At 40.9% G+C, this 18,942-nt stretch overlaps 1 protein-coding gene across 1 annotated transcript in view; it reads left to right on the forward strand.

Annotated features, from left to right (window-relative positions):
• Nucleotides 1-18,942, forward strand: part of LOC137631778 (uncharacterized) — a 143,650-nt gene that overhangs the window by 57,418 nt on the left and 67,290 nt on the right. The window contains exons 5-6 of the mRNA XM_068363737.1: nt 6,478-6,625; nt 11,814-11,958. Coding sequence (XP_068219838.1) covers nt 6,478-6,625; nt 11,814-11,958 — 293 coding nt within the window. The remainder of the gene's footprint in view (nt 1-6,477; nt 6,626-11,813; nt 11,959-18,942) is intronic.

Below are 18,942 nucleotides of genomic sequence, written 5' to 3' on the forward strand. Positions count from 1 at the left end.
TGACCCAGGTTTGTATTGCTATGAAAACTACAAATTATATAAAATTTGTAGTTTTAAGGACACTTCATCTGGTTGAATTTTTATTACTCTTGCTGCTTTGTGTTGCTGATGCAGAAAGACGGCTTGTTCTGTACTGAGTGGAATACATCATAACCAACCAACAAGCAAATAACCAAATTTTCTAAAGTTGTCTTAGCAAATGTAGTAAAGAGCACATTTTGCCTCGAGAGGTATTTGTGTGTTTCATATGTAAGTAGTTCATATTTTAGATATTTAATATAAAAAAGGCTTCAAACTCAAGAGCTAATGATTCAGATGACCAAAATTTAAAGATTTACAATTCTTAGAAATTATTTTTCCTTTTGAAACTTAACAGTAATTGAGATGTATCATTAGCAGTTCTATTGGATTCCCTTGGATGTTAACTAAGTCCCTTGGGACTCCAAGTGAATTGCAGCATGGGCAATCTAGCTCCAGTTTTAGCTAAGTATCAAAGTCATGACAAATCTCTACTCAAGTTTAAAACTTTTTGAAATAAATAAAAATTACTTATTTCAACTAACACAGAGAATAAGATTTTTGTACTGATGACCATGGTTTTGCTAGAGTATAAAGATGGGCCTTGAATACAACAGAGAACAGCTTGTGAGTCAACATTATGTCTGAAATGCCAGGGTAAAAAATAACTAAACTTTTATGGTATACAATTTAAAAGTTAAAATTGCAGAAAAGAATAAGACAGGAAACTTATCTCTCTAAGAGGTGGATCATAGGCGGTCCTAGATAAGGCGAGTATTTTGTCATTACTCTATTCCATAAGGCAACCTTTTGACTACATGGGACATGGATGACCAAGAAAGGTTGTGAAAATGAGGAAAAGAATTAATAGATATTTATTTGGGGACAGAGACCAGTGTGGATCAATTATTGAAGAATAATTTTGTTAATAAACCTTGTAATTATTATTATTATTATTTGCAATGCTACAACCCTAGTTGGAAAAGCAGGATGCTATAAGCCAAGGGGCTCCAACAGGGAAAATAGCTCAGTGAGGAAAGGAAACAAGGAAAAATAGAAAATTTTAACAACAATAACATTAAAATGAATATTTCCTAAATAAACTATTAAAACTAACAAAACATTAGGAAGAGAAATTCGATAGAATAGTGTGCCCGAGTTTACCCTCAAGCAAGAGAACTCTAACCCAAGATAGTGGAAAGCCAAGGTACAGAGGCTATGGCACTACCTAAGACTAGAGAACAATGGTTTGATTTTGGAGTGTCCTTCCCCTAGAAGAGCTGCTTACCATAGCTAAAGAGTCTCTCTTACCCTTACTAAGAGGAATGTGACCACTGAACAATTTCAGTGGAGTAGTTAACCCCTTGAGAGAAGAATTGTTTAGTAAAAGTGTTGTCAGGTGTATGAAGACAGAGGAGAATATGTAAAGAATAGGCCAGACTATTCGGTGTATGTGTAGGCAAAGGGAAAATGAACCGTAACGAGAGAGAGGGATCCAATGAAGTACTGTCTGGCCAGTCTAAGACCCCATATCTCTGTAGCGGTAGTATCTCAACGGGTAGCTGGTGCCCTGGCCAACTTACTACCTATAAATCAAGGGAGATCTCAAAGAATTGCTATTGCGATGTGTACTAGGCTACAGTATCTATTTATATGAGGGCATGAAATATCAGGACAATTTTAGAAATGGTAAATTATTTTTTCCATGCTGTTGCTTTTTCTTATTCATTAATGTGTGCATGTTGTAGACCTAGGAAAAGTACCAGGAAAAGACTCTGTCCAGATGAAAGATTAAAAATGGTTTAGTTAACAATTGTACAGACTTTCAGGTAAGGTAGTGATGGGTAAAGATTGGTTAGTGATTGTATATGGTCCTGGAATAGTGATGAATTAGAAGGAAAGGGAATCATCTTGTAATCTGATTCTGTGACTCTCCATATTTGGAGAACATGAAAGGGTGCTCTGCTAGGTGATTTGAATGCAAAGGTAAAAAACAGAAAAAGATTGAGTTGTTGGTAGGCAAGCAATTCCTTGTGTAAATGAGAATAACTAAAGGTGAGTTTACTCTAGGCTTCAGAGCACAGTTCAGAATTCACATCTTCCAGCGTATGCCCACCCACCTTGATGACGCAAAGTGTAGCCATAGCACGTTTTGCCTCTACACTACTTGATTGTTGCTACCAGCAGAAGAATTTACCTTTGTTGTCATTGCTGTAAAATAAATGTATTATCAAATGTAAAATGGTAATAAGAAAAGAAGGAAACAAATAAATGTTTGGCATCCATATTTTTTCTATTTTTTTTCTATTTGCATTCTATGACCATGAATGGGAGGTAAATCAATTGTTGTTTGCGGATGATACTGTACTGGTAGCAAACACAGAAGAGACGCTTGACCGACTAGTGACAGAATTTGGAAGGGTGTGTGAGAGAAGGAAGTTGAGAGTTAATGTGGGTAAGAGTAAGGTTATGAGATGTACGAGAAGGGAAGGTGGTGCGAGGTTGAATGTCATGTTGAATGGAGAGTTACTTGAGGAGGTGGATCAGTTTAAGTACTTGGGGTCTGTTGTTGCAGCAAATGGTGGAGTGGAAGCAGATGTACATCAGAGAGTGAATGAAGGTTGCAAAGTGTTGGGGGCAGTTAAGGGAGTAGTAAAAATAGAGGGTTGGGCATGAATGTAAAGAGTTCTGTATGAGAAAGTGATTGTACCAACTGTGATGTATGGATCGGAGTTGTGGGGAATGAAAGTGATGGAGAGACAGAAATTGAATGTGTTTGAAATGAAGTGTCTAAGGAGTATGGCTGGTGTATCTCGAGTAGATAGGGTTAGGAACGAAGTGGTGAGGGAGAGAACGGGTGTAAGAAATGAGTTAGCGGCTAGAGTGGATATGAATGTGTTGAGGTGGTTTGGCCATGTTGAGAGAATGGAAAATGGTTGTCTGCTAAAGAAGGTGATGAATGCAAGAGTTGATGGGAGAAGTACAAGAGGAAGGCCAAGGTTTGGGTGGATGGATGGTGTGAAGAAAGCTCTGGGTGATAGGAGGATAGATGTGAGAGAGGCAAGAGAGCGTGCTAGAAATAGGAATGAATGGCGAGCGATTGTGACGCAGTTCCGGTAGGCCCTGCTGCTTCCTCCGGTGCCTTAGATGACCGCGGAGGTAGCAGCAGTAGGGGATTCAGCATTATGAAGCTTCATCTGTGGTGGATAATGTGGGTGGTTGGGCTGTGGCACCCTAGCAGTACCAGCTCAACTCGGTTGAGTCTCTGGTTAGGCTGAAGGAACGTAGAGAGTAGAGGTCCCCTTTTTGTTTTGTTTCATTGTTGATGTCGGCTACCCCCCAAAATTGGGGGAAGTGCCTTTGGTATATGTATGTATGTATGTATTTGCACTTATAATGGCCACATTGTGAGTATCTTCTTTTATTTTGTCATTAATAAAAATCATCTCTTTTCTTAGTTTCTTCATTGTGGTGTTACATAAATCTCTATTTTTATATGCTTTTAATTTGGCATTCCATAAACATGGGTAATACAGTACTGATAAGACTATCAAAAAACAAATTTCTTCTCATTTCCATTCCATGGCTATATAGTAACATACAGAACTTGATGGCAGTTGAGAAGTTACTAGTGATTAGTCAGCAGCGAAGTAGGGTGAGGTGAGGCATCCTCTATCAGTCTTGGCTTGATGAGCAAGATAGTGCTGTATGCATCTTGATGAGCAGTGAAGTGGGCAGAGTTAACAAGAATTTTGGAGGAGTTGGAGATGAGTTTTATGTATGCAGCTTGCTGTGAAGCCTAGTGTAAACTCTCATTAAGAGTTGTAGAAATATGTTGTTTCCAATGTATAAGAAGATTTGGGGAAGAAAAAAATTTAAGGAAACAGCTAGATTTTGTTGCAATGCAATGATGAAATACTGTAGAAAGTTGCTGAATATAAGGATAAAAATAGTGGCGAGTGGAGGTTTAACTGATTATCATTTGGTTAAATAAAATTTTTAAAGCCACTTTGGCACACAACTGGTTTAGCAAACATTAGTGCTAGCATCCAATGAACTTACCCCTCTACTCTCCCAATATCAATGACAAGTTGATAAGCTTGCCACTTGCCGAGATAGTCTGGGATAGTGGTAAGTGAAGTTGATGCCTTGGCAATTTACTAGTTACTTGACTGTAACATGACCCACTTACAGTAAAGCCACAACCCTCCCTGTATCAAGGCTAAGTTTCTGCATTGTTGGACAGTTTTCATCACCTTACCCGAATGCAAACATGCGGGATGTGGAATTTTCACATTTATTGAAATGCAGTATATGAGGAGTATGAATGCATGTTGTATAAAAGATATACTGTACTCATTACATGAATTGCAAAAAGTGTTAGATGGCTATGAATCTATTATTATTGTTTTAAGGAAATAATTTTCATCTAAATCATTATTATTGAAATTTATATTTTTATTATCACCAATATTATAATTTTCATTATCATTACTGTATTATTATTTTTATTATTACTGTATTATTCTTTTTTTATTGAACTTTTTATATTCATCATCATCATCATTGTCTAAATGGCCACTGGCTATAAATACTTCCCGCCAAACTATCCTAGTGTCAGCACTAACTTGCTGGCTAAGTTACCAGCTGGCACTAGCATCTACTAAACTAGCCCATTGTCAATGAGGCTATAGTTAGGGTATGGTCTCAAAAAAAAAATACTTAGAAATATTTTCTCTGCTACATTCATCCTGTGATGAGGTTATATGGAGTTGGTGGAAGGTTGTTGCAAGCAGTGAAAAGTTTCTACAAAGGTAGTAAAGCATGTGTTAGGATAGGAAATGAAGTGAGTGATTGGTTTCCGGTGAGAGTGGGGCTGAGACAGGGATGTGTGATGTCGCCGTGGTTGTTTAACTTGTATGTTGATGGAGTGGTGAGAGAAGTGAATGCTCGAGTGCTTGGACGAGGATTAAAACTGGTAGACAAGAATGACCATGAATGGGAGGTAAATCAGTTGTTGTTTGCGGATGATACTGTACTGGTTGCAGACACAGAAGAGAAGCTTGGCCGATTAGTGACAGAATTTGGAAGAGTGTGTGAGAGAAGGAAGTTGAGAGTTAATGTGGGTAAGAGTAAGGTTATGAGATGTACGAGAAGGGAAGGTGGTGCGAGGTTGAATGTCATGTTGAATGGAGAGTTACTTGAGGAGGTGGATCAGTTTAAGTACTTGGGGTCTGTTGTTGCAGCAAATGGTAGAGTGGAAGCAGATGTACGTCAGGGAGTGAATGAAGGTTGCAAAGTGTTGGGGGCAGTTAAGGGAGTAGTAAAAAATAGAGGGTTGGGCATGAATGTAAAGAGAGTTCTATATGAGAAAGTGATTGTACCAACTGTGATGTATGGATCGGAGTTGTGGGGAATGAAAGTGACGGAGAGACAGAAATTGAATGTGTTCGAGATGAAGTGTCTAAGGAGTATGGCTGGTGTATCTCGAGTAGATAGGGTTAGGAACGAAGTGGTGAGGGAGAGAACGGGTGTAAGAAATGAGTTAGCAGCCAGAGTGGATATGAATGTGTTGAGGTGGTTTGGCCATGTTGAGAGAATGGAAAATGGCTGTCTGCTAAAGAAGGTGATGAATGCAAGAGTTGATGGGAGAAGTACAAGAGGAAGGCCAAGGTTTGGGTGGATGGATGGAGTGAAGAAAGCTCTGGGTGATAGGAGGATAGATGTGAGAGAGGCAAGAGAGCGTGCTAGAAATAGGAATGAATGGCGAGCGATTGTGACGCAGTTCCGGTAGGCCCTGCTGCTGCCTCCGATGCCTTAGATGACCGCGGAGGTAGCAGCAGTAGGGGATTCAGCATTATGAAGCTTCATCTGTGGTGGATAATGTGGGAGGGTGGGCTGTGACACCCTAGCAGTACCATCTGAACTCGGTTGAGTCCCTTGTTAGGCTGGAGGAACGTAGAGAGTAGAGGTCCCCTTTTTGTTTTTGTTTCATTTGTTGATGTCGGCTACCCCCCAAAATTGGGGGAAGTGCCTTGGTATATGTATGTATGTATGTATAGTAAGGAGTGTCCATGGTAATAAATCTAACATTGCATTAGTTTCATAATTCCATGATGATAGGCGATTGGAATTATAATTTTAACTCTGGTGATCCCAACTGTGATATAATCGCTGTCAGACTCATGACTTGGCCATGGGGAAACTTTTTCACGGGGAGCAATGATGTTGTGTGTCATAACGTATCTAACAAAGTAATAGAGATAGAAACTTAAAATTGCATTAGAAAGCTGAATGAATATTGTATAAAGCACTTATGATTACATAAACGGTTGATACAAAGTTCGTCATTGGATCACCAGAGGGTTAAAGTAAAATGTACCATGTAATTTTCTTTCATTTAAAATGCATTTTTATTTGCATTTTAAAACTACAATAATGTATTCTTATTTTTTGCAGCTTGTTTGCTCAGGTTTCAAATGTGTTTGCCCTGGCAGTAGTATTCTGGTTTGACTTCTCCCATTCTGAAAAGGTTCCTTTTCGACTTAAAGAGTTCTCCTTAGTTGGATTTCCATTCTTCTTTGCAGTGGCCATTTACTGTTATGAGGTAATGTATAATTACTGTATATTGATTTTACTTGTCAATCATTGATAATCTGGCACCTTTGGTCCTAGTGCCTTGCCAGATTAGAAATTTTGATGGATTATGGGAGGTTGTTATTTGACACATCTGACTGGCTGACAATGTATTTCATTGTAAATGTAACTTATTTATACTCTTACATTTCCTGCACTTCTTAACAATGTTCCACTACACACGTTCCTGCAATTACATTGTTGAGGTATTTACAATCAAAATAGCTTTATATTAACACAAATATCTTGGCCGTGTTGCTTTAAAAGAATCCATCATTAACTAGTCAAGACAGTCTGCAAAGATAATCTTGCTTGTTTAAATATTTTCATTTTACTGCATAATAGACTATACACGAAACAAAAAATTGTCAATCGAAAGTGAATCAATCAATTTTTCCCAGCACCTAAAAAGATTTAAGGTCATCTGAAGTTTTCATGGTTAATTTACCATTAATTCAATTTGTTGAATTTTAACATTTCGACTTACTTTGTTTCAGCGTTTCCTAAATTTTACTATTTTTCTATAAAATATTTTACATTGATACAGTACTTCAGATAATCTTAATTTAGACCAAAATGCATATGTTTCATTTGAAGAATAGTTTTATGATAACCAAATTAATAGAGGGCAATGTTTATGTTCATGTAGATTTTAGTCTTTGTTTCCACTATTGTACAGTACAGTACATATTTTAGCCGTGTGGAGGTAATAACATTTTAACTTCACTCAGATATCATAGTTACTTTCTAGTTTACTTCATTTGGTACTATGTAGCATTTCATTTCATTTATGCTTGGTACTTATTGTGCTCTTTAATGTATTATTCAATTATTTGACTTGAAATACATATACAGTACATTGTCTGTAACAGTGAAGTGCAAACCCACTGTACAGTAGTACTGTAACTGTAAATTTCAATTATGAAAGATAAAGACTTGAGCAATTGCAAGACAAATATTTGACAATCTTATATATTTTCCTGTAAATTGGTCCTTTTATAAACCTAAAGCTCTGAATAGTAAATTAAAACTAACTTTTACTTCAGAAATTTGGTCTGTGAACAGAAAGAAGGAATCTGGGTAAAAGCAAAACAATATACAACTAAACTGAGGACAGTGAGGACATATTTAAGTAAAGTCAGGTCCTTGAGGAGTAGAAGTGTGGTCACAAAGATACAAGTACTGTAAACAAAACTATTAATATACATAATTTTAGGTTATGACCAAGATTATTTTTAAAATAAGGCTGAATTCAACTTACTGTATTTGCTTAAAAAAAGAAAGAAAAAAAAAAAGGTTCTGGTAAACATTACTGTAGTAAACTGTTGGGAAATATTCAAGTAAACTCAAGTCTGTGAGGATTATTAGTTTGATCACATGGAACTTGGAAAGTACTGTATGTTGATGAACATGTTTATACTACAAATTAGATGTTTGTGCAGTAATTTATTTGTGTTTTAACTAATCAAACAAATTTGTAGAAAATGCAATACTGTATATAATCTTACAGTGTGGCATAAAGAGAAAATTTTAACTCATTCTTTTTGTAAATACCAATTACAGTATTATTATTCTTTTACATCTCTAATTGAGTTACCCTTTGGTCATTTATTTAAGCCTACTTTATTTAAATTTTTTCTTGTTCATTTTATTTTGTATTAGACAGCCTATTGCTATTTTCATCTCTTTTTTATGCAATACACTTGCAACAGCCACATCATACTTATGCACAAACGTTCTTTAAAGCGGGTTGTGAATTAACTCAAAAGGAGTTGGCATAGTAAGTTAGTTTGGGTTTTATTTACAATTGATAAGTAATATTCTATGTTGTGGAGGATTTAGGTCTTTCTTATGGTTCAAATAAGGAAAGACAAGTATTAATCAGGCAGCCTTAAAGCTTCTGTCAAAATTTTTTAATGTAATTAGCTAATTTTGATGATTTCCCATAATTATCACTGGATTTTTGGAGGTTGTGGATTATTGATGGTAGAACTGGATTTTTAGTATGAACATAACTTTTCCATCAATTAAGAGATAATTAATAAATAGCTTTTAGCTGTAATTTTATACCTCTGAGAGTTAGTACTGTTTTTTGTGAATTTTATATTTCAGTCTTATTGCTTTATCTACAAAGCTCAAGCTTTTATAACTTAGTAATATTTTTTGCAACCCTTATATTTCTCTCACCCAAGAGACCAACCAGCCTGGTATTGCACTCATACTGTTGGCATGCCTGTTGGTCTATAGAAAACCATTACATTTCCCCTACTCATTCTATCTTTGTCATCAGTGAGTGATGGTTTCACCTTCGTCTCTCTCCTTAATTGTGATGCTGAATAATTTATGTATGTAGGGCTTAGTTCAAGTATGTTATCGTTTACTTTTGAAATATTATTTACGGGAACCTTCCCCGAAAATAATGTGCTGTTTGTTTTCAATGAAAATTCTCATCCATGAAAAAAATAATTCTTAAAGGGTACAGTATTTGTAATCCATTTATTTGAATAAACCTTTCCTAATGTGCATGTTATTTTTAATCCAGAAACTTGCTTTATTGATGTTTATCCCTAAAAGTTTGTAAAAAGAAAAAAATCCAATTTCTTTCCTTTCAAAAGGTACATATCCTTAGTAAAGTTATGAAGCAATCTAGTAATTTATGGCAAGTAGCACACTAAGAGTTGCCCATTCAGCTTCTCTGTCAAGACGTCCCCCTTCCATATTGTGATGAGGGTTCATTGCACTAAGTTATCTTGCTTGCTCAACTGGTTAGCATTTCTGCACAGGGAAAGCACTGGTTATTAAATGACAGTTGTGAGGAGTAAGATATTTCACAGATCCTCTCATAAAATATGTTTTAAGTTACTATTTATGGAACCAGAGAGTATACGCTGCCCAGCAGTAAAACTTCTATATTGTAAACAAGACAACTGTCAATCAATTCTTATAGTTGAGGACAGTAAATTTGGGTGCAAAAGGAATTGCAGGAATAGAGTTGGTTTTGCAAAGTTTATAAAGATACCACATGCTAATATTTACCAAGTTAGTTATGAACCTGTTTGGTTCTTAGGTTATTTAATTTCCTTTGTAATTCTCAAAGGTCAGCAAGTCCTTCTCTTGTGGTTGTCAAGCCTGGCTTGCCTGCCCAGTTCCTTACACTAACTTCTGTAGTCAGGTCTAATGGTCATAATTACATATTGTTCCTCTCCAAATGTTCACTGCACCTTATGATGTGGAGTTCCTCTCATAGAGTCTCGGATACTTTAATTACATTAGTTCTTCTTTAGCTAAATGCTTGCATTTCTGTTTACCTGGCTGCTACATAAGACTGATAGATAGAAAAGCAGAAGACTAAGTAGGTAACTGGATCTTATATCCCTCTTCTCCTTAACGACGTCAATGACCTTAGATGTCAGGATGCCAGAAAACTTTCAATCAGTCAATCAATCCTCTCCTTAAAATAAATGGCCATAAACAATATTTTGATTTGGGAAATGGAGTTTCATATTATAGATGCTCTTTCTTTTTGTTGTTATTGGCAATGTATCAGCTGAACATGGTCAATTGTATCAAGTGATCAGTCTTGCTGCGGATGGCAGTGCATTTTAGCTTGCTTACACTCTCGGCTACTAGCTCACCATGGGTTTACTTTGGATGGTTAATTTGTAAACTTATATTTTTGATTACCCATACAAGCCTGGCTATAAAAAACTTAAATATTTTTGTGGGTTTTTTACTTAAAAACTATAGTTTATGATAAAAATTTTAATTCAAATTAAAATGATCACTATCCCTGGTGGACATGCTGTTATATAGACTTTGTTATCCCTTGGGAAGTACCCTTACAAAGGTTATGTTTTTTGTCTATGAACCCCAACCTAGGCACACCAGTATTGTAGTACCAATTGTAAACAAAGATTGTGTTACAACTAGCATGCTGGAAATCTTACGATAGAACTAACTTATTATGCTTTTAAGTTAGGTTCTGATGCGGATTTTTCACCAAAGTATTCAGAGACAGCTGTTTCTAATCTGTGCAGCAAATACCTCATTTCAAAGTGTAAATGTCTTTATATGGTTATTAATTTTACTGATAAAGGTTACTTGGTTCAAAGATTCATTAGATATTTTTTATGGTAAATTCTAGTTTCATTTAGTTAATGTGTCTCAAGATACTTGGACTTTCAAAAGACTAATCAGACACAGTACTTAATCTTGTTATAGAATATAAAGGCTTCAAAGGGAGATACATATGAGTAGGGCAACTATTTTCTTCAAGTTTTTTAAAAACCACAAGTTGGAAAGAGTTTTAACAGCAGGTTAATGGCATACCTAGTCAATTTTCTCTAAACATTATCTTGAAGAATTATGGTTTGCTTCTGAGGATTAGTAGGCTGTAGGCCTGGTAGTGGCTGCAGAGCCATGGTCAGACAATTTTGAGTTCAATTGAATTTTAATGACCGTATCTACAAGTACCTTGGGTTTTGATTTAATAATTGATTTGACATTAATCAAAAGTATCATTTAGATAAAAAAGTACCATTTAGAGACATGCTACAGTTTTGTATTTTAAATAGCTTTATTAAACATTGTGGAGTCCTGTAGTTTAAGATACTTTGTTATAAGTAATCTACAGGTAGACCAGGTTAGTTGATCTTAACCATGGTATGTTGCTTTTAATTAGATTTATCCTATCTCTTTCCTTCACTGATGTCCCACGTCCAGTAGTGTTTGGGAGTAAGCAATTTTAACATGAGGGGACGTTCATATGAATAAATGTAATTTGATAATATTTGTTATTTGTATACTCACCTGATGCTCATATATATTCCCACACTCTTCTGCACTCCCTTTTGGTATTGAGAAGATATGGATAAAAGTATCTTCAAAACTGAAGAGACTGAGAGACTAGCGTGTCGGTTACCGCTTGCTGCTAAAATGTTCCTTCCTTCACTAAGGGCACGTTTTTATTAAAGAGAAAGAAAAATGGGAAAATGTTTAAATTTCACGAGTGAAGGTCTATTAAGCGGAGCTGCTAGAGAGGAGGCAATATGACTATGAAGTCAGTAAAGAAATAATTAAAATTCTGTTTTTGTTTGCATTTTGTGTTTCAACTTTAAGCAATATATAAACTAATATTGAAAACATTTTGATGTTCACAGGGAGCAGGAATGATTTTAGCCCTAGAAGAGTCTGTAGCAGAAAATAAACGTGAAAAGTTCCGCTCTATTTTCATATGTACTATGACAGGACTCACAACACTGTACATCTGCTTTGGTGTGTCAGGCTATGCTTCTTTTGGTCGTCGTAAGTAAATCTATTTTCTTTAAAATTTTAGAATTACCAGACATGGATTACACAGGAAGTTTCTCATTTGTCATGTCTTAGATTTGAAAGATGGCATTAAATCCCTTTAGAAATATTAGCATTACATTAGCCATCACTAGAAAATGCAAGAAATTCAATTAAGGCTCATTAAAACTGATTAATTAAAACTTCAGATTATATGGCCCCGTAAATCAATTAGTTCTAGACCTCCAAATCACAAAATTTTAAGCATTTTTTCCACTAAGTTTGCAGGTCTTACATGTGTAAAATAAAACAAAAAGAAATACAATATATGGACGAGCTGAAGAAAATATGTATGTAAATTAAATGAAATTAATGAAAATTTAACTATTTACAAACAGTATTTGTAATGGAAGAGGGTAAGTGAGATGCTGAGGAAGAGGCGGTTATTGTTTGGAAGGGGACATTCCTTTCCATAAAAAATACTCTCTTGGAGTTCTTTCACTTTTTTGCCTCTCATTTCTGCCTACACTTTAGGATATGTTGAATTTAAATAATGCATCATCATTAGAAGAAAAAAATATATTGATTACATATAGCCTTATCCAAAGTCTGAATAATCCCCTATCCTGTTGATGACGATAGTCAGTGAGGAAGAGAGTGAGGTTATACAGTAATCCCTCGGCTATCATGGGTGTTCCGTTCCAGACCTCCCGTGATCTGAAAAACCACAGTGTATTTTTTTCCTTCATTTCTTTTTATAATTTTTATTTTCTTTATAAATTTAAGATTTTATAAACACTCCTAGCACTCAAATAAACATGATAAATACTAAAACATTTCTAAGCTTAAAATTATGTTTACCATAGACATCCTTACATATACGTAAAAGAAAAAAATTTAAATCTGAATGCTCATTAACATATGTACTGCCTGGCCAGGCTACACTGTTGACCAAACTATATGCCCATTTATTGTGGACAAAAAGTACAGCTGTATTCAAAATAAATAGTATTTTGTTATATTTCACTTAACTGTATCCAGTAATAATCATTTTTATATTTAGGTATTAGTATCATATTATGAAATAAAAGCACAGCCAATACAAATTTGTTCCAACACGGAGACTTACCTCAAACTACTTTCTTAGGAGGTACCTGGAATCTCCTCTCAACCGACCAGAGTTTTGTGTAGTTTACTCTACTTCCGTTTTCTGTGAGGACTACCTCAGGCGGAAAGATACGTGCCCTGAGGCTAGTCCCGAGCCAGGTCGCATGTTAGCTTGGGTCTCGACCCTCAGTAAGTTCTTGGATGTTAAAAATAGCTAAGGGTCAGTAAGGCACTCGGGGAAGGAAGGGAGGGCCATTACCCGAAAGTAGTTCTCGGTAAGTATGTTAGGAAAAATACAAATTACTTACAAATTTGTGATTTGTTCCAACACGGAGACTTACCTCGAACTACTTTCTTAGGAGACTTACACTTTAGGAGGTGGGAGTGTCTTCCTGACCTCTAGACCCAACTAAGCCAGGCAACAAGGACCCTAGGTAGGAAACTAGGTTCTAAGATATCCGGAAAACGAAACGTAGGGAAAACTACACAAAGAGCTCATGTTAGTGTCTAAGTACTCACCCTTAAAAAATTCCACGATGCCGAGTCCTGTGACGAAGTTGTGAAGTCATGTCTAGTGCAGGTTCTACCTGGGTCTATCTCCGGGGATCGGGAAAGGAAAAGGACAAGGGTGAAATAAAACGAACCTGTGTCTTTTGGTTTTGCTACCCGCGATTGTACCTGGGGCTTCACTGTTAAATCGCTTGGAGCGTGGAGATGACTGTCCCAATAGAGAACCCGTCTAGAGATTTCCTCGAGCAATCCTTGAGGTAATGATTTGTGAATGTCGACTGGTTCGACCAGGTGCCTGCTCTAAGGATCTGGGCCACCGCCATGTTTTTCTCAAAAGCCAGAGAGGTACTTAGACCCCTAATGTCATGGGGCCTGGGATTACTTGTCAGGGGAAGGCCCGCCTTGCTATAGGCCCTGACAATCACCTGTCTTAGCCTATAGGAGATGATATTCTTAGCTTTTCACCGTACTCGTGGAGACGAAGAGGTTCTTGATACCAGGGCGGAGATTAGCCGTCTGCTCAAGGTATTTCCTCACGGCTCTGACGGGGCACAACTTCAAATCCTGCGGATCCCCTGATCGAGGAATCGCTGGCATTGAGAAGCCTTCGAACTTCGGATCCCAGACTGCTGGGTTCTCCGTTTTAGCCACAAAAGGGATGAACTTGAAGGAGATGTCACGCCATCCCTTCGTATGAGAGACTTCGTAGGACAACCCATGGATTTCTCCCACCCTCTTAGCTGAAGCCAAGGCCAACAAGAAGACCGTCTTGAGAGTGAGATCCCTGTCCACTATGTCCTTCAAGGGTTCGAACGGTGGTTCACTTAGCATTTTCAATACTCTTGCCACATCCCACTGCGGCACCCTGGAGGTTTGTGGGGGGCATGCTTGTTCGAAGCTCCTGATGAGCATAGAGATATGCCTAGAGGAGCCCAGATCAATGCCCTTCAGGAGTAAGACTTGGCCCAAGGCTGCACGGACTCCCTTGATGGCCGGTATTGACATGCCCACCACGTCTCTGAGGTGTACGAGGAAATCCGCAATATCCGGAACCGAAGCTTTTAGAGGCTTGATGTTTCTTGAGGAACACCATTTCGTGAAAGTGGTCCATTTCGCCTGGTAGACCGCTGCCGAAGACCGCCTCAGATAGCGCGACATCCTCTCAGCCGTTCCTGCCGAATATCCTTCCTTCCTCAGGAGACGCTCGATAATCTTCAAGCGTGAAGGCGAAGAGACCGAGGATTGTCGTGGAACCTTTGGAAGTTTGGCTGCTGCAGAAGGTCTGGTCTGTCGGGCAGAGGCCACGGGGGAAGACACGCTAGGTCTCTTAGATTCGCGAACCACTCTCTCTCCGGCCACCAGGGTGCTACCAAAGTCATCCTTAGGTTGTGAGCTGCCCTTACTCTGTTGAGCACTTGCCTGATCAATGCGAAGGGAGGAAAAGCGTACACGTCGAGATTGTCCCATTTGTGCTGAAAGGCGTCCTCCAATGCCCCCTTTGGGTCTGGGACAGGAGAACAGAATACGGGGAGCTGTGCGTTCAGTCTGGTTGCAAAGAGATCCATCATCGGCGAACCCCATTTTTGAATGATGAGCCTGGCTACTTCTGGGTGAAGAGACCACTCGGTACCCACTACCTGGCCCATCCTGCTGAGCCCGTCGGCTAGGATATACCTTTTCCCTGGAATGAACCTTGCTGAAATCACGATTTGTTCTGACTCGGCCCAATCCAGGATCTTCAACGTGAGGTCGCACAACTCCTTCGACTTGAGTCCTCCCTGTTTCTTTATGTACGCTACTACAGTGGCATTGTCGCACATCAACGCCAGTGTGTTTCCCCTTAAAAGATCTACGAACTGTAGGCACGCTTCTCGGACTGCCTTCATCTCTAGGACGTTGATGTGCTGTGCTTTTTCTTCTTCCGTCCAAGAGCCTCCTGCTGACTTGCCGAGAAGGTGTGCTCCCCACCCCTCCTTGGAGGCGTCTGTGAAGAGAAGCATCTGGGGGGGCTCGGCTGCAAAGGGCATCCCCTTGAGGGTATTCGCTCAATCCTGCCACCACTCCAGGGATTGTTTTGTCTCTGGAAGAACGGGAATTAACTTGTAGGGGGAGTCTAACTGGTTCCAGAACCCCTTCAGGTTCCATTGTATGCTTCTGAGTTTGAGCCTCCCTTGGGGGACCAGTTTCTCTAATGATACTAGGTGACCTATCAACCTCTGCCAGTCCTTGGCTCTCCTGAAAATAATTTATCTATATTCAGTAAGAACGTTAAAGGGTTATATGGACAAAGCAAATTGCATCATGAAAAAGTCCCTAATTCATTTGATGGAGTTAGCATACCAGGTTGCCCTCTTTCCAAAAGTGCTATGTCCTTTTTATTCAAGGTTTACTGGCTAAAGCATATGTCAAGTTGGGTTCAAGCCATATGTAGAAACAACGTGAATTTCCCCACGCAGTCTTGGACGTGTCGGCCGGTCGGAGAGCTCCGTCCTCATCCTCGTCGTCGTCGTCGGACTCTTCTTCTTCTTCGTCATCAGAGGACGAGGACAGGAACCTTAGCAAGAGGAAGAGAGAGAAATCCCGCAAGAAGGAGAAGTCTCGTTCCCGCTCGAGGCATGGTAAGAAAAGGTCGAAGTTATCTAAAAAGAAAGCGAAGAGGAGTAAGTCCAAGGACTGGGTGAATGTCACAGTGCCCCGGAGCGAGCTGTTTAGGTATTCCACAGCCGCGGCCGCTTCCGGGTGGCTCCCTAGAGCCTCGCCATTTTTGTGTCACCCTCCTATCTCCTCCTTCGGACCAGCCGCCCAGCAAGAGGGCTCGAACCGGGACCCTCGTATAGTGTTTAACCCGACTGTAGCCTCCGCCCCTTCTTCCCTTAGGAAGGATATAAGGAGTATGAAGGAAGACTTAGCGTCGACCACGGGCACCTTGGAGGCCTTCCTTAAGCACCAAGGGCGCCCGTCGGTCCGCATGGATCCCCCATCCACGGAGCCCCCGTGGAACAAGGTACTCCCATGACAGATGCCTTTGTCTCCTCGGGGCAGCCCATACCACTGGCAGGCTCGGAGGGCGTTGGTACTCCCATGACGGATGCCTTCGTCCCCACGGGGCAGCCCATACCATTGGCAGGCTCGTCGGGCGTTGCTTTTCCCACCGTCACGGCGTACCCCCGTACGGAGGAACTGGTGACGGAAGACCTGGTTGAAGGAGGGGAGTGCTCGACTGACGACATCTCCTCCTACCGTAAGGTTTTAGCCCTAATTCGGAGGCATCACCTGTTGGACGAACCCAAGCCCTCAGCTGCAAAGGCCGTACTATCCGGACTGTCCAGGATGATCGACAGTCCGGTACAACAAAAACCATCTTTGTCTCTCCCTCTCGCTCAAGTCGTGGAGTTGGGGATGGAGCAGATTGATGAATACTTAGCAGGACTAGCAGAGGCTCCCAGAAGCCAGAGTTCCTCCAAGCTTCTTCCGGGCCTGAAATCCCAGAAGCGCTTTTACGTTCCTGAAGGGCATTGCGGTGGTCCCCGTGCGGTAGAAGCAGCGGTGACCACGCTGAACCAGGGAGCCTCGGGAGACAGGGCCTCCACTGCCCCCGTGTGTTTTTCCCCGTCAGAAGTATCTATGATGGAGGACATGGCTCAGGACCTGGTCTACATGTCCTCCTGGTTAGATTGGTGGTCGTGCACTTTGGTGGGGTTTCAGGCATCTCACGACCTCTCCCTACCAGAAAATCAGACCATGCTGAGGGATCTTGTTAGCTCTGGGGGCAAGGCCTTTAGGTTTTTATCATGCCAGTCTCTGTCGGTGGCTTCGAACTGGGTCCTGAGGAAAAGGGATATGGTTCTGAGCAAACTAGTGCGGAAGTTGCCGGACAGAGAAGCAAGGAGGCTGAGGAATTCCTCCGTGTGGGGGAATGACATTTTCCCCATCAATTTGGTGGAAAATACTATGGTGAAGGTGAGGAAAGTGAGAGAAACTGATCCTAGGCCCCCCCCCCCCCCCCTATGAGGAAGGCCACGTTTAGGAGAGCCCCAACGGACGTCCCTCACCCCTAACAGGCCACACCCTGGCTGCCCCGAAGAGAACCTCCTTCGGCACCTTGGCTTCAAGCCTCGCAGCAGCCCACCCGTAGGGCCACCGCAGGCCCTCAGTCAGCCTACAGACCCTCCTACGGTAATGCTAGGAGAGGTAGATCTGGCTGCTCCTCCAGAAGAAGGTAGGAAGAGAGGCCCCCTACTCCCTCAGGAGCCCCTAGTAGGGGGATGCCTCAGACATTTTTGGCAAGCATGGCGGGATTTCGGTGCGGATCCCTGGACGGTGACAGTCCTGAAGGAGGGCTACAAGCTCCCTTTCCTAGAAGAACCTCCCCCTCTCATCCCAGCCCAGAGGGCCGAGTGGCTGGTTCCAAAGGACCCCTTGAAGAGGTCGGCGCTACAAGAGGAAGTAGCGTCCATGATCGACAAGGGAGCTTTGGAGACAGTGGAGAACCCCTGCCCGGGTTTCTTCAGCAGGCTCTTCCTTGTGGAGAAATCGACAGGAGGGTGGAGGCCAGTCATAGATCTCTCAGCCCTCAACAAGTTCGTCTCAAAGACAGACTTCAAGATGGATACCCCCAAGACAGTGATCAGGGAGGGGGATTTCCTCATGTCTCTCGACCTCAAGGATGCCTATTTTCAAATCCCCGTGCACCCCTCCAGCAGAAAGTTCTTCAGAATCAAGTGGAAGTCCAGTGTCCTGCAGTTCAAAACCCTGTGCTTCGGCCTCTCGACAGCTCCGCAAATGTTCACGAGAGTGTTCGCCGCGATCTCGGCATGGGCACACGAGAAAGGCATACGTCTACTCAGGTACCTGGACGACTGGTTGCTTCTTTCTGCCTCAAGGGAATAACTGAAGGAGCAAGGCGTTATGTTGCTCGACCTCTGCAAGGTGTTAGGAATCATGGTCAACCTAGGAAAGTCCCAACTAGTCCCCAGCACCAGGATGACTTACTTTGGGATGGTCCTGGACACCCAGTTAGTAAGAGCCTTCCCCTCAGAGGAGAGATTAGCCAACCTAGAACGTACCCTTCAAAACCTTCCTGACGGGACAACCCAGGAGGGCCAAGGACTGGCAGAAGTTACTGGGTCATCTGGTTTCGCTGGAAAAATTAGTACTGCAAGGGAGACTCAGGCTCCGCCCGGTACAGTGGAATCTGAAGGAGTCGTGGACCCAAGGCAAGGAGCCCCACAAAATAGTCCCAGTCCTCCCGAAGACGAGAGAGACCCTTCTTTGGTGGAACATCAGGTCGAACATGGAGAAGGGAATGCCCTTCGCCTCCGACCCCCCGGAGATGCTGTTGTTCACGGACGCATCGAAGGAGGGTTGGGGAGCACACCTGCT

Source organism: Palaemon carinicauda, chromosome 40 (genome assembly GCF_036898095.1).
Source record: "Palaemon carinicauda isolate YSFRI2023 chromosome 40, ASM3689809v2, whole genome shotgun sequence".
NCBI classification, from domain to species: domain Eukaryota; kingdom Metazoa; phylum Arthropoda; class Malacostraca; order Decapoda; family Palaemonidae; genus Palaemon; species Palaemon carinicauda.